This window comes from Megalobrama amblycephala, linkage group LG3 (assembly GCF_018812025.1).
Source record: "Megalobrama amblycephala isolate DHTTF-2021 linkage group LG3, ASM1881202v1, whole genome shotgun sequence".
In the NCBI taxonomy this organism is placed as follows: Eukaryota; Metazoa; Chordata; class Actinopteri; order Cypriniformes; family Xenocyprididae; genus Megalobrama; species Megalobrama amblycephala.
In genome coordinates, this window is record NC_063046.1 from 9,253,841 (window position 1) to 9,268,498 (window position 14,658).

The 14,658-nt window shown below is 34.7% G+C and overlaps 1 protein-coding gene across 7 annotated transcripts in view; it reads right to left on the reverse strand.

Annotated features, from left to right (window-relative positions):
• LOC125264444 (A-kinase anchor protein 13-like) overlaps positions 1–14,658 on the reverse strand; it is a 110,969-nt gene that overhangs the window by 28,105 nt on the left and 68,206 nt on the right. For 5 of the 7 annotated variants that reach the window (XM_048183736.1, XM_048183734.1, XM_048183733.1 and 2 more), the window contains exons 12-18: positions 14,480–14,527; positions 12,020–12,079; positions 10,666–10,852; positions 8,840–8,942; positions 5,363–5,405; positions 5,172–5,280; positions 1,322–1,484 (exon numbers count right to left, since the gene is read on the reverse strand). In XM_048183736.1, coding sequence (XP_048039693.1) covers positions 1,322–1,484; positions 5,172–5,280; positions 5,363–5,405; positions 8,840–8,942; positions 10,666–10,852; positions 12,020–12,079; positions 14,480–14,527 — 713 coding nt within the window. The remainder of the gene's footprint in view (positions 1–1,321; positions 1,485–5,171; positions 5,281–5,362; positions 5,406–8,839; positions 8,943–10,665; positions 10,853–12,019; positions 12,080–14,479; positions 14,528–14,658) is intronic. The other 2 variants (XM_048183737.1, XM_048183738.1) reach the window with 2 other exon arrangements.

Sequence of the window (14,658 nt, forward strand, 5' to 3'; positions counted from 1 at the left end):
AAGCATAAACAGCAGAAAATTGCACCTCTATGACCAAACATAAGGATTTAATCATGTACTTGTAACGGAAGCCATTGTTTTTGCTATTCTGGCTCATGGTCAAAGTGGTAAAGACAGTTGGGCTTAGGGTTAGGAATTCCTTCCAGTCAGGAAACTCCACCAAGTACACAAATGAAGCCCCAAGAACATGCCAAACAAGCACCAGAAATACTGATGTTTCGTAAAGAGCTGACTCTAAATACATAGAACATTTTTGTTTCTCATTACTTTTTTTTTTTTTATTGTTTCTACATAGATTTATATTATATATTTCTATTACTCCCAATGGGCTGGGCAATGAGGCTATGGAAAGATGGACAGAAAAATAGACTAGAGAGAGAGAGATAAAACAACATAACAAAAAACTTCTCCCTGAATGAATAAGATTTTCTCTCCAGCAGCTCCATGAGGAAGTGAATGATGTTACCAGAACTCCTTCCTATTTTTGCACAAAGAGTCTTTTGAAATAAATGACACAATATTTCAGACATTTTTAAATCACCCTTCAATTTTAAGTGTTTTTCTTTTCTATCGCCATACTTAAAGCACTGTTATGCTTTTTCAAATACTACCTTTCATGCAGTGTGTAATATAGTTGTTTGAGAATGTAAAAGGCCTAAAACGTTTTAAAGATCGAAGTGCATGACAAATAGTTATTGTCTCCTAAAAGAAAAATCAGATTCTGAACTGCCGAAACAAGTCATCAGCAATTCCAGTCTTACCTCCTGTTATATAGCTACCCATGTAACAACGTAACACATTTGCATAATGCCAGCCTATGGTCTTCATTGGCTGCCTACAAACAACGTCTACTCTTTCTGGAAGAGTTTGGTTCGTATTTTTGACATGTCAAGAAGATGCTGTTTTCAGTGTTGCGAATACACGATGAGGAATGAGGAAATGATACGGTAAACTGACACCCTTATTACTGTTCGTATCTCTGTGTATCAAGTGCTGAGAGAGATCTGGAGCTGAAATTCACATATCGTAATGGGAGTTTGGTTTCCAACACACTCTGTAAGCAGTCAACAAATCACAACAGACTGGGCCATCTGACCAATTATGAACAGCGTTTTTTGACCTTGGATACATGTAAACCTATTGTAGGAGACCGCCAAGACAATATTAGGAACTATTAAAATAGCAAAAGGGGACTTACAGAAACAAAAATAATTTCTATTATATATTTTTCCTGCACATACTAGAGGTTCTGTGTCTTTTCATGTGAAATCCAGTATGGATGTTAAGTAACTGAAACCTAATATGATGAACTGATTCTTACTTGTGCAGTTGACAGCATCTTTAGTGTTGAGGGTTTTGTTGCATTGCTGGCACAAAGCCGGATGCAGCAAACTCGACGTGCTGAACAGGTGTCCATTCACTGATTTCTTGTCTCTCTCTTTTGCCTCTCTGTCTTTCTCACGATTTTTTTCCTTGTCTTTTTCCTGTGCCAGAAAAGGAAAGAGAAATATTACAATAGGTGACAGCTGTTAACACCTGCAGAGCACTGTAATGACCCATCACAGCTACTTCAGTTTAAACCCATTAAGTTAAAGTGCTCATCATTTTCTTTAATGGCATTTCTGCAAAGTTATTTACTGCACTATCCTCAAACTCCTTACATGAAAAAAGCAAGGTGCGGGAATTACAGGACTTGGGACAAAATTTTTATGGATGAGCGCCACTGGATCCAGAGCTAATGAGTATGCTATTTAAAAGAGGATCTTAGTGGGCAGCACTATTGTAAAAAAAAAATGAAAAACATCATTTCAAACTGAGGACATTTTCGCTGTGATTCAGACAGTTGTGAACAAACATCCTCTCAATTGTTGTCAAGTTCTCCTGTAACAAAGTTCAGCTTCCTACTTGTAATAATAGGCCTCAAGTTAAGCAACTGTTTAGAAACAGCAAGCGTTTTTGCTAAAGCTAAAGTAACAATAATTATCAGGTTTATTCTAAACATGAAATATTCAACTATGTATAGTTGAAGCACCATAAATCAAATACTGTACTGCAAAAAAGTCACTGGAATCCAATGTTAAGCAACTAAGGAGTTAACCATTTCAGAAACTGTGAACATCAAGAAGTGAGAAGAGAAAAAGAAGCACAAAATAAGCCACAACAAAAAGTGAACAGACCCCAGGGGCAAATCATCCCTTTCCTCAAGCGAGGCAGTGACTGAGATTTGGCCTACCTCTTCTCCCTTCAAGCTCTTCCTCTGATAGCGGCCCTGCACCTCGCAAAACTTTCTATATAGCATTACTGTATAAGGCAGAGCCTTTGCAAGACTCTCAACCGAGTCAAAACGTTCAGCATCACCTCAGATTCAGGAGGAAGTGATCAAACTCGAGATGGGAGGTGCTGTGACTCTTACTTCCTCTTTTTACTACACTGTCGTTGCTGGTCTCAGAACCACGAAGTGCTGATGAAATCTGAACATTTTGGTGTAAAAACGCCCTTATGAAAACTTTTAAAGCAAATCAGTAGAGCTGCAAGCCTTTCAGACTATAAATTTAGCATTTAAACTTTAATTTAACTCCAAAGTTCCCAGTGTGTGGTAGCTGGATTCATTTTAATGTTTAGTTTTTACAGTGTGAAACATGAGAACATACATGTGAAACTATAAAATCCATAAAATCTTGAGTGACTTTCAGGAAGTTTGGAGCATTAATACAAGGCTACTTCAGAAATAATGTATGACTGAAACACTAAAGATTATTTAAGACACAAAAAAAATACAGCGGTGGTCAGAATTATTGGCACCCTTGGTAAATATGATCAAAGATGACTGTAAAAATAAATCTGCATTGTTTATCCTTTTGATCTTTAATTCATAAAATTAGCAAAAATATAACCTTTCATTGAAGAAAAAGAATTGAAAGTGAAAAAAAAAAAAAAAAAAAAAAAAAAAAAAAAAATCACATTATGAAATAAATGTCTTTCTCCAAAACACGTTGGCCACAATTATTGGCACCCTTTTATTCAAAACTTTTTGCAACTTCCTTTTGCCAAGATAACAGCTCTGAGTCTTCACCTATAATGCCTGATGAGTTTGGAGAACACCTGACAAGAGATCAGAGACCATTCCTTCATGCAGAATCTCTCCAGATCCTTCAGATTCCAGCTCCATGTTGGTGCTTCTTCTCTTCAGTTCACTTCACTCATTTTCTTTAGGAGACTGGGACGGCCATGTCAGAAGCTTCATTTTGTGCTCAGTGACCCATTTTTGTGTTGAATTTGATGTTTGTTTTGGATCATTGTCCTAATGGAAGATCCAACCACGGACCATTATTGGATTTCTAGAAGAAGCGGTCAGGTTTTGATTTTTATCTGTTGGTATTTGATAGAATCCATGATACCATGTATCTGAACAAGATGTCCAGGACCTCCAGCAGAAAAACAGGCACACAACATTATAGATCCAGCAGTATATTTAACCGTGGACATGGGGCACTTTTTATCCATGTGTGCACCAAACCCATCTGGTGGGTTTGCTGCAAAATAACTCTATTTTAGTTTCATCTGACCATAGAAGCCGGTCCAGTTTGAAGTTCCAGTCTTGTCTGACAACTGAATATGCTGGAGATTGTTTCTGGATGAGAGCAGAGGATTTTTCTTGAAAACCTCCCGAACAACTTGTGGGGATGTAGGTGCTGTTTGATCATTTTTTTTAGGCTTTCTGAGACTCAAGACTCAACTAATCTCTGCAATTCTCCAGCTGTGATCCTTGGAGAGTCTTTGGCCACTCAAACTCTCCTCCTCACCGCGCATTAGGACGATTTAGACACACATCCTCTTCCAGGCAGATTTGTAACATCTTTAGTTGATTGGAACTTCTTAATTATTGCCCAGATGGTGAAAATGGGGATTTTCAATGTTTTAGGTATTTTCTTACAGCCACTTTCTATTTTGTGAAGCTCAACAATCTTTTGCTGCACATCAGAACTATATTCTTTGGTTTTACTCATTGTGATGAATGATTAAGGGAATTTGGCCTTTGTGTTTCCTCATGTTTATTCTCCTGTAGAACAGGAAGTCATGACTGGACAATATCATGTTCATGATCACCCTGGTGTGCTAAAAAAAAATGTAAATATGAATGGCAATATACTTCAGAGATATTTTACTCATAACAAATTCTAAGGGTGCCAACAATTATGGCCAACATGTTTTGGAGAAAAACATTTATTTCATAATGAGTGTTTCCCCCCACTTTCAATTCTTTTCCTTCAATGAAAGGTTAGATTTTTGCTATTTTTATGAATTAAAGATCAAAAAGATAAACAATGCAGATTTATTTTTACAGTCATCTTTGATCATATTTACCAAGGGTGTCAATAATTCTGACCACCACTGTATATTGCATTAAAAAAAGTAACAACAAACCAAGTGGCATCTAAAAAGAAATGTCAGTATTTGCTTGCTAACATGCTAAAACTATTTATTTACAGGTTTCCTATCAAGTTTTTCCATGTGTACATTAGGTCTTTGCAGATATGTTCAGAGTTCACTTTGCATATGGCCATTGCTGGAAGCCAGGATTTTTCTTACGAAAACCCATTGCTTCGTTTCAGAAGGCCTTTATTAACCTCCTACATTACTCTTATGATGGATAGATGCACTTTTTTGGGCTTCAAAATCGTGAGCCCCATTCACTCCCATTATAAAGATTGGAAGAGCCAGGATATTTTTTAATATATCTACAGTTGTGTTTGGCAGAAAGAAGATAGTCATATACACCTAGAATGGCTTGAGGGTGAGTAAATCATGGGATACTTTTCATTTTTAGGTGAACTATCCCTTTAAGTGTGACACTTGAGTTTCCATCTCTAGGTCTCTGCAGTTTGGAAATAAAGTACTGGTCCTTTAAATGCTGAGCTAACTGTAAAGAATGAAACATTATAGTGCCTCTTCTTATCGTTGTATTTCCTCTAGTGCTTTTCCAACCCCTCACACAATCTACTTCTCCATTCATTTCAGTACAAGGGAAAATTCCTGTCTTGCATTTGACTGACACATTGATAATTCGCAGTCATCAGTATAAATGAATCCGATGATCTCATCTACAAATACATTCTTGGAGGAGAGGAAATTACTTGATAAAAATGACTTGACTGCAAACGTTGACTTACTCTCGCTTTCTTGTACATTTTGTTCTTCAGGTAGCTGAAAGTCCGGCCAACTTTAGTGGTATTTTTTTCAAAATCTCCTCTTAAAGGTCCGGGTTCCTCCTCTGTGATGCTAGATATAAAGACATGAATTATAAGAGTGTTTCCAGAAATGTCCAAATGAATTGAGCTAAAAATATTCATGGGCGTCTTACCTGTATCCCATGGAACCGGAGTTACTGGTGTATGACGTCATGCCTACAAGTACAACGATGGAGTCGAATTGGCATCAATAACAACAACAAACAACCTCCATCGGCAGAGCCTGATTTACATACACATGCAAAATTGTCTGTCTGCAAACAGAGTGCGTGATTTGTCTAGGATTTCGACTAGATTAAAATGACTCATTATGCCATGAACATGCTATGTGCAAGACTAGAAATTTCAAAGTCATATTACAGTATATGCTTATCATTAAATCATATTTAGTTATTACTGTGGGAAATTTCCCTGTATTCTCCATTAAATGTCAAAGAAACTTCTTGCATGCTCACGCGTTACAATTTCCGTTTTATGTATACGGTCTATAACATTTCCTTTGTGCGTCAATGCCATTTTACTGTGAAGAAAACAAGAGTATGGATGCGCATGAATTAATATAGATCTATTTGCTCTAAATTTGGCATTCTTTAGGGCACTGTACCTCTAATATCACAGCCTTATGTCTGCTTAAATGGGCTGATGTCTCAATACGGCTGTGTACAGCAAAAAATGATAAAATTTGGATTTCATTAGGGCAGTATTTATATTATCCCATAAAAAAAATTATTGGAACAGTTAAAGTAAAATGTACTATAATTTCATATTTCACAAGATCAAAAGCCCCTTTATTAAAAACAAAAAAGACAAAAGAATAAATAAGACATATTAGAGAGATCCTGCAAAAACAAAAGCCAAATTTAGAGAAAATACAGCATTATTAATTCACGTGCATCCATACTCTCTTTTCTTCATAGTAAAATGGCAGTGATGCACAAAGGAATAGGTTATAGTATACACATAAATCAGAAATTTAGAGCCCTATGAAATCAGTTTTATTTTTTCCCAAATTACATTTTATTTTTTTCCAAATTCCTTTTTTTTACTCCATATTAATGGTTAAAATTAATTTTAGTAATCAAAAAGCATGTCTAATTAATTTAAATCATGACACTTATACATAATCATAAATGTACAATTTAACAACAGTTTATTAAAAGTTTAACAAATATTACAGTTTTCTGTTTTAAGTTGTCTGGATTCCTTTTTTTATGGTTAAATTAAATTTTAATAATCAAAAAGCATGTCTAATTGAATTCATAAAAACAACAAAATGCATACATTTTTAAAAAAAACAAAATTATTTCATGAAATGTTTTTTTTTTTTTTCTGGCAATCAAATAAAGGCATAAAACATTAAATGAATTTATCTTTTAATCATATGAAATTAAACTTTTTTTTCAAGTGCTGCACAACAATTTGTTGATTATTCCTTAAAAATTCCTTAAAAATAAAGATTCAATAATAATTTATCATTATTAGTGTTAGCATTATTATTACATTGAGGTAGCTCAATTCTACTGTACAGCAGTAATACATTTTTGTCACTATTCCTTCAAGTTAAACCAAACTTTTATTTTGACAGGTTGCAGTGAAGACCTTTGAGTTTCAAAATTTGACAAATTCCGTGACATTCTGCGTTATACAGTAAATTCCATTTTTATGACTGGATTCCGCATTTCCGTCCGCGTTTTCTGCATCACGGAAATCATACGACCATAGAAATTATAACGTGTGAGCAGGCAAAACAATTCCCGTGCGCACGCAATAGTTTCTCGTACACATGAAAAAGTCTGTATGTTTTTGTTTATTTTTTGCAAAGGTCCCTTTAGGGGCTCCATAGTACATAACTTAGAAGATATAGGGTTTCTAAGTAACCTCCTCCAAACTACATTTTGGAAAAATGTATACATTTTGGTATACTGGGTTAATTCACCTAAAAATGAAAACTAGTGACAAGCAGCTGTCAAATTCCAAAAAGGACATAAGTACAATTAGGCTGGGTATACCTAAATATATTAATCAATATTTTTCCAAATTGTGATGCTATTCAATATATATAGATATTTTTGCATTTGCTTTCGAAAAAGTGTGATTTTTTTTGCCCCCATGAAAATACATGATCTAGATCATTAGTTCCCAAACATTTTAGAGTGCCGTACCCCCTGAGGGGTTTACCCCCTCCCTTCCACTTACACTGCAGTCATACCTGCCCCCTAAATTGATTTTCCAGTGCATTTTTTACCTTTATGAAAAACTTTATAAAATAAATAATGTTTTAAATAATGTTCAATAGAGAAATATGCAATGATGGTAAAAATGAAGTGATACTTTTACATAATAAACTAAAACCGCCAGCTGTACCATCGCCTGTGGTTTTCGTTGGAATTATTATTTTGTTGCAAAATAGATCTGTAAATACTGACAGTGTTGTTTAATTTTGTTTGTTGACCTGTTGTATAATAATCAATGTTACATTTGAAATTATGTGAATATTTGGGAACAATTGCATTCTTGCTCTCTATCAACATTAAATACAAGATCTCACACAGGGTATGTTTTTGTATCGAAGAAAGTTTGAGTCTTAAATCGATCTCAGTCCACTGTGTATATTGTTCTTCATGTGAGTAAGTGCTAAAACCCCACTTACAAAGGTGTTGAGAATGGCAGTAATGTAGCACAATTTTCTAAGGTAGCAACACTCTGCATGCAATATGTCATATGCTCGCTGCTTGTGTGTCAGTTTTCACCACAAAAGATGAGGTAATTTATGGAATTTATGTATTTACAGCATTTTGCCAGTTACAAATACATGCTCAGTTTTAATGTTATTTTAAGGTAGGGTAGAATTAAATGAACAGCAAGACTCAGCATTTTATTCGGTTACCCCCTTCTGTCACCTCACGTACCCCAGTTTGGGAACCACTGATCTAGATAGAACAGCTATTGTTACAAAGTACATATACACGATGTTCCCTCATTTTATATCGTCAGAAAAGAAATTGCAATAATTCAGGGCTCTACAGTAAAGATCCAGAATATGGATTGATCTACTGTATATTAGGGTCAGGTTTCAAAGGTGGCTAGCATATTTGGGATCATCTCTACATCTACTGTGAATCACAGGACATCATCTAGTGACACGACACTAAAGATTACTATGCTGAAGATGCCATTATCCAGCTCCTACTGCAACTTACTTATGATGTCCTCCTCATCACTAGATGAAGAGGTGACATTAAACACAGTTTTAGATTTGGGGAGGATCGGTGAGAGGTTGAAGGTAAAAGAGATCCGCCTCTTTCGCCGAGTTCGTCCTATCGCTGGGCGGTCGCATTGGGGATGGAAAAGTCAGAGCGAGTACTTATTAAAGCAAATGATTTAGAGGGTGTGAGAAATGAGTGGAGGACAACTAACACAAACCAGACGAAGAAAACAAATTACGCTATACTAGTACAACCTGAACCTGCACAACCTCTGAAAACAAGGAATTAATTAGAAATATCTGGTATTCTGAAAGCAAAAGATGTTTCTAGCATAAAATCAACCTAAACTGTGAGAAGAGAGGGAAATCAAGCAGCTTTACTTACCATCTATGTCCCGTTGGCTGATGGAGAGCATAGAGACTGATTTCATGAGGGGGAGAGTCACAGATGGACCGCTGTGTCTGAATTGATGATGCTTCCTCGATTTCTGCAATCACAAATTTAGATGCTTGGTGTTAAATTTAAGTTCACAGAAAGATATTGCACAGCAATGTTGCCTCTAAGATGCGCACTTCTTATATCCCCGGCTGGTGAATTCAGTTTACAGGTTTCATAGAAATATTATATTATATAAGCCTAATAAATAATTTATCTCACAAGGGGAATTCATGAGAAATAAATAGACATTTAATTTTCATGAATAAATGCTGTCTGTAGTCAATAATCGACCATACAAATAAACATAAACAACAATGGTTGTCCCAAACCATCTGGTATAAAAAATATTTTTGCTCAGGTGGCCAAATTTACATCTAACAGAGACATCTTTGCCCGGAGAGAAAAAAAAAAAGGGAACATTGTTGCACAGTCTTAAACATCTTTATCTACCGAAAGTTTTTTCAGGTAAAACAATATTATGTAAGCACAATCAGTTGCTTATAAAAAATAGCAAGTTTTTTCCAGTAAATATGTTAGAGAAAAAAAAAAAGAATATATAAATAATAGTGCTGTCAATCGATTACATTTTTTAAAACTAATTAATCACAAATTTTTCATACAATTAACCGCGATTAATCGTGATTACTGGATTAAACACTCATTGGAGTTTTTAAAATTTAGTAACACTATTTTACAGTGCCGTAGTTACATGTTACTACATGTACTTACTATAGTAATAACAGTAAATTATGCATAATTACAAGTAACTAACCCTAAACCAAACCCTAACTATAACTCTATAGTAAGTACATGTAGTTAATTAATTGTACTCAGTAGTACTTATTTGAGAAATTAAAATGTAACTACGGCACTGTAAAATAAAGTGTAACCTAATATTTTCATATTTCACAGTTACAACCTAAATACAGTATATTTTAAATATGGCATCTTTTTGTGAATGAAGGCCACTATCACTGACACTAATACAGCTACTGATGTCTCTATGAAATTAATTTCTTTAAACATTAATGATAGACATTCAACAGTATAACTGAAAGCTATCAATTTCAACATTTATTAGGCTTTAAAAATATATATTAATTTAAGTGTACTTAAAACAATCTTCACATAAACCCACTATAATAAATGTCATATTTACTTGTGGTCTTCCTACCTGTCTAACAGGTAGAGGAAATATACAGAAATTGAATAAAGTTATCAAACACATTACTGCAGTCTTCACTGCATAAATGATAAATTAAATACAGATTGATCCTTATTAAAGCTACTGTTACCTTTGTTCTTTGATTAACATTAATGACAGACATTACAGCAACTGGTTTATTAGGCTGCTGTCACTTTAAGACCTGCTGTGACGCGGATCTGACATGCATCTCAATTTCTCACAACTCTTTAAGTTCATTTAAGATATTATTTTCTGTAACTCATTTAAGACTGCTCTTATGAGGATACTTGACAAAATGGGCAAAGAAAGAAAGAAAGAAAGAAAGAAAGAAAGAAAGAAAGAAGTGGGTGGCTGCTTTATTTGAAGTGACACATGAAAGTAAAGCTGTGAAGTTCACAGTTTTGTCTGTGTTGTTGATCATTATGACTAATATAAACTTCTCTAAAGCTCTTCAAGGTAAAACAGCACATTATGGAAGCACAACAGCTGCTCAGGCCGATTCATGTTGGCTTCGAGTAACCTTTTTAAAAGGTTACTCTATTTTAACCAAAATGTCATGATTTGGGGAAGATCACTCTCATCTCACCTGACCACCCGGACTGCTGCAGTCTCCCAAATCAGACTCAGGACCTTCTTCGGTGAGAGACATCAGTGATCCCCTCTCTTCACTTTCCTGCCTCTGCACTCCGCGCTGATCCGTGGATGGACCTCCGGACTGCGGTATCCAACGTTTGCCATCCTCGATCCCTGCTGCCAGACCCTCCAGACTATAACTGCAAAAGAACACATCGCAAACAGCTCAGTTATGCCAAGAAAAAAAGAGGAAAAAATAACTAAATAAATTATGGCGTCTATCTACATGGTTTCCTTTCCACCCAAAAAGGTGTCCCCGTGTGTGGTGTTCTACTGACCTACCAGATGCAAAATATGCAAAGTGGATGTTCATATTACACTAAACCCAACACAGAAGTATCCACATTTAAACAAAAAAAAGACTAATTATACAATAATATAAAAATTGGAATTACATTATGATATATTTCAATGCAACTACTTGAGTACTAAAACTAAATAATACTAAAAAAAAAAGAACTTTAGACAATAAAAAAGAACTAAAAGTGCAGTATTAAAATGGTTTTGGGACTATGCAAAGCTGTTTTTACAGTCTAGTATATGAAAACAGAATGGCTGCTGATAGTCTGAGACACCAGGTCTTATCAAAGAAGCGACACCACAGACGTAAAGCTCAAAGCAGCAACGAAAAGCACAACCTGAGGCTAAATGAGAAGTGCGCATTTGACATTCAAACCTCAAGATAAATAAAAGTGTACTAGCCTTACAGAAATAAAGAATAAACCTACACTGTTGTATATATCTGAAATAAATGAGGGTCTTGTTTTAAAGGTGACTAGAATGTTTCCAGACTATATCTGAATTTATATATAGAGATCACAATTGTATTAAACCTCAAATCAATTTTAACATAAAAAAGTGAATATGTAGATTATTTCTAAATGACAACATGACACTTATTTAATTGGTGTAACCTACTGTAGTCATGTCGTATGAAATAATATTTTACATTTTGGTGCAACAGCATGAAACATGTTTGTAACAAACTTCCTCTTACCTGACATTCGGGCCAGATACGAGAACAACAATATTAGTCATCATGCAACCAACAAAAAAAAAGCCACAACAAAAACTACAGAGCAAAATGCAGCTCCCCGTAAGTATCTCAGCAGCAACACTTCTAACTTTTAAAAGCCATCATTTATCCAAGCTGTAGCACAAAATAAGGCATAAACAAACGCCTCACTCTCAGACAAACAGGTAATGCAAATGATGATGCAAAAGCTCTTTGTGCTAGTCAAAGGGGATGGCTCTTCGGTTGGACTTACAGGAAGCTTGCACACAACGCGGTCACACACACTCTGTACCTGATGAGCTCTCTAATTTCTTCCAGCTCTCGACAGGGCTCACTGGGGCACCAGCTCAGACTGGGCAAAATATAGGGGGCGCCAGTGGGCACAAACCAGTTAGAGGGGGTAGTAGGGTAGAAAAACGAGCACTTAATCAGTAAACAGTTTGTTAGGGTTGATTATTGTGCTCCACTCTTAGAAGAAAAGGTTCTATATAAAGAAGGGGTTTCAGTTTATGGATTTAGTTTGAATTAATTAATTTTGCTTTAATCCACTTTTTATTTTGATTCAATTATATGAATTAAGCAGCATGTAAACATACTTTATCACTAAAACAAATTGAAATAACCCATAAATCATGAATATATTATGCAATAATTTAAGACTTTTTTAGCATCAAGTTTTCTTTAGCCCTCTGGTATTGTTCATTTGGGAGTCAAAAGTGATGGCACACCTGAAAATTTAACTTTTTTATTTTCAGTAAAATCAATATAATACATTTTTGTTCAATATTTTTTATTTTTATTTTGTATTTTGAGACAATTTTATGTTACCAATTAATATTTTGTAATATAATATATATATATATATATTTATTTATTTATTTAATTAATTAATTAAAGTTGTATTTCATGTTAAAATAGAGACATAGGGCCCTATCATACACCCTGTACAACGCGGCATCAGGCGCGATGCAAGTGTTTTTTGTTAGTTTCAGCCCGACGCAGTTATCATTTTCACGTTCAGCACCCACATTATTTAAATAGCAAATGCATTTGCACCCATATGTTCGCCCATAGGCGTGCTGGTCTGGAAACGAGGTGTGTTCAGGTGCATTGTTGGCACATTTCTATTTTGAGGCAACTAAAATAGACTGCGCCATTGACTTTAGATCAGATTTCTGTTGGCCAATGGCAGTTTATTTCAGTTGCCTCAAAATAGCAATGCGGCAACAATGCACCTGAATATTTATTTATTTATTTATTTTTAAAAGATTGCGTTAGTAAAATGCTGCTATATGTGGGTACACAGCATGCATACACTCTGCTTATTATTCACACAGAGACACGCAACATGCCAAATATTAAAAATATAATGTTTACAATGAAAAAGATTATTATTATTGTGTGCAGAAAGATAAAAAAAAGCTTTGGGGGAATCCGGCTTGTCCCGTAGATGGTCTGCTCACGCGCTTTAATCTCGAGCTTGCAAATTCCGTCATGTAAACAGTGAATCTGGCATGGCGTGAGCGCAGCTAGCTTTTAAAGGGAATGGGAGATGAGACTCTAAATTGGTTTATTGCACGTTATGCCCAAAACACACCCATTACTCATTAAGAGAATAGGGACAACCCTTTTAGACCATTTTTCCCATCCTAAAACTAGCAAAAGTGGATTCGGACATGCCCTAAGTGCACTTGCTCTTAGATTGTTAAAATAGGGCCCTATGCCTTTAAAATCCAATTTTTGAAGGGTAATTAGTGCCATCTGGTGAGAGTAAAAAAGAAAAACATCTGTAAAGCCATGGTGTAACCACTACAGTATATAAAGTGGTGTGTCAATTCTGTAGTAGTTTTTAGACATAATAACTTACTTTTTAGGTTGTGGATTTGTGTTTATATATATATATATATGTGGATTTAGTATATATATATATATATATATATATATATATATATATATATATATATATATATATATATATATATATATATATATATATATATATATATATATATATATATATATGTATAATCAAAGACTACTTTTTGTCACGGTTTAGATATTTTTAGTTTGAAATGTTGATTTGAAATGTCAGTTTTTGCATAAATTTTACTACAGTCAAACTTACATATAACATAAAAATGTCTATGATTTGGGGAAGTAAGTCTATTTGTCTATTTTGCACTTTTGATATTTTATAGTGTCACCCCTTCACTGCTGTGTGCTATTGTCAGCTTTATGGCTTATTTGTAGATTGTACCCACCAAAATTTGCTTTCTTTTTTCATATTTTTCATATTTCCCATTCATTTCCAATGGCCGCGAACAACAAAAGTGTGACTATTTAGCTTTTTCAAATAAAGTCCAAATGTTTTTGTTGTTGTTTTTTTGTTGTTTTTTGTTTTTTTGTGGTCACATAGCGACTGCCATAACAGTCCCTGAGTTTCGTGCCATTCCTATGTAACAGCAATTTTTTTTTTTTTCAGTCTAAAATGACCAAGCAACACCAGAGGGTTAAAGTTTAGTCAAGAACCCCGAGTTCTATATAGAACCCCACTGAACCTGTTTTTCTAAGAGAAGATATTAGAGCGCAACAGTCGGGTTCCAGAAGTAAACATGATATTCATTTTCTCCAAATAAAAAAACTTGGCAAAAACATATTTGTTTTATGCATACTAAAAATGGAAAACACTGTTGCGCTCTATAAGGATTTCAGATCTCAAAATACTTAAAGGATATAAAAGAAAACAAGATACCTTCTTCTGTAAAATACAGGTCTTTCCCCTCCTGTACCTCGTACAGAACTGGAAATGGAAAGATGAGGTATGAGATGACGTAAATATGAGAGATTTTTACTATGACTGACTTCAAATATCTGTATAATAAGATATTTGAAGGATAATATTTTGTCCTATGGAACTAGTAAAGTATGGAA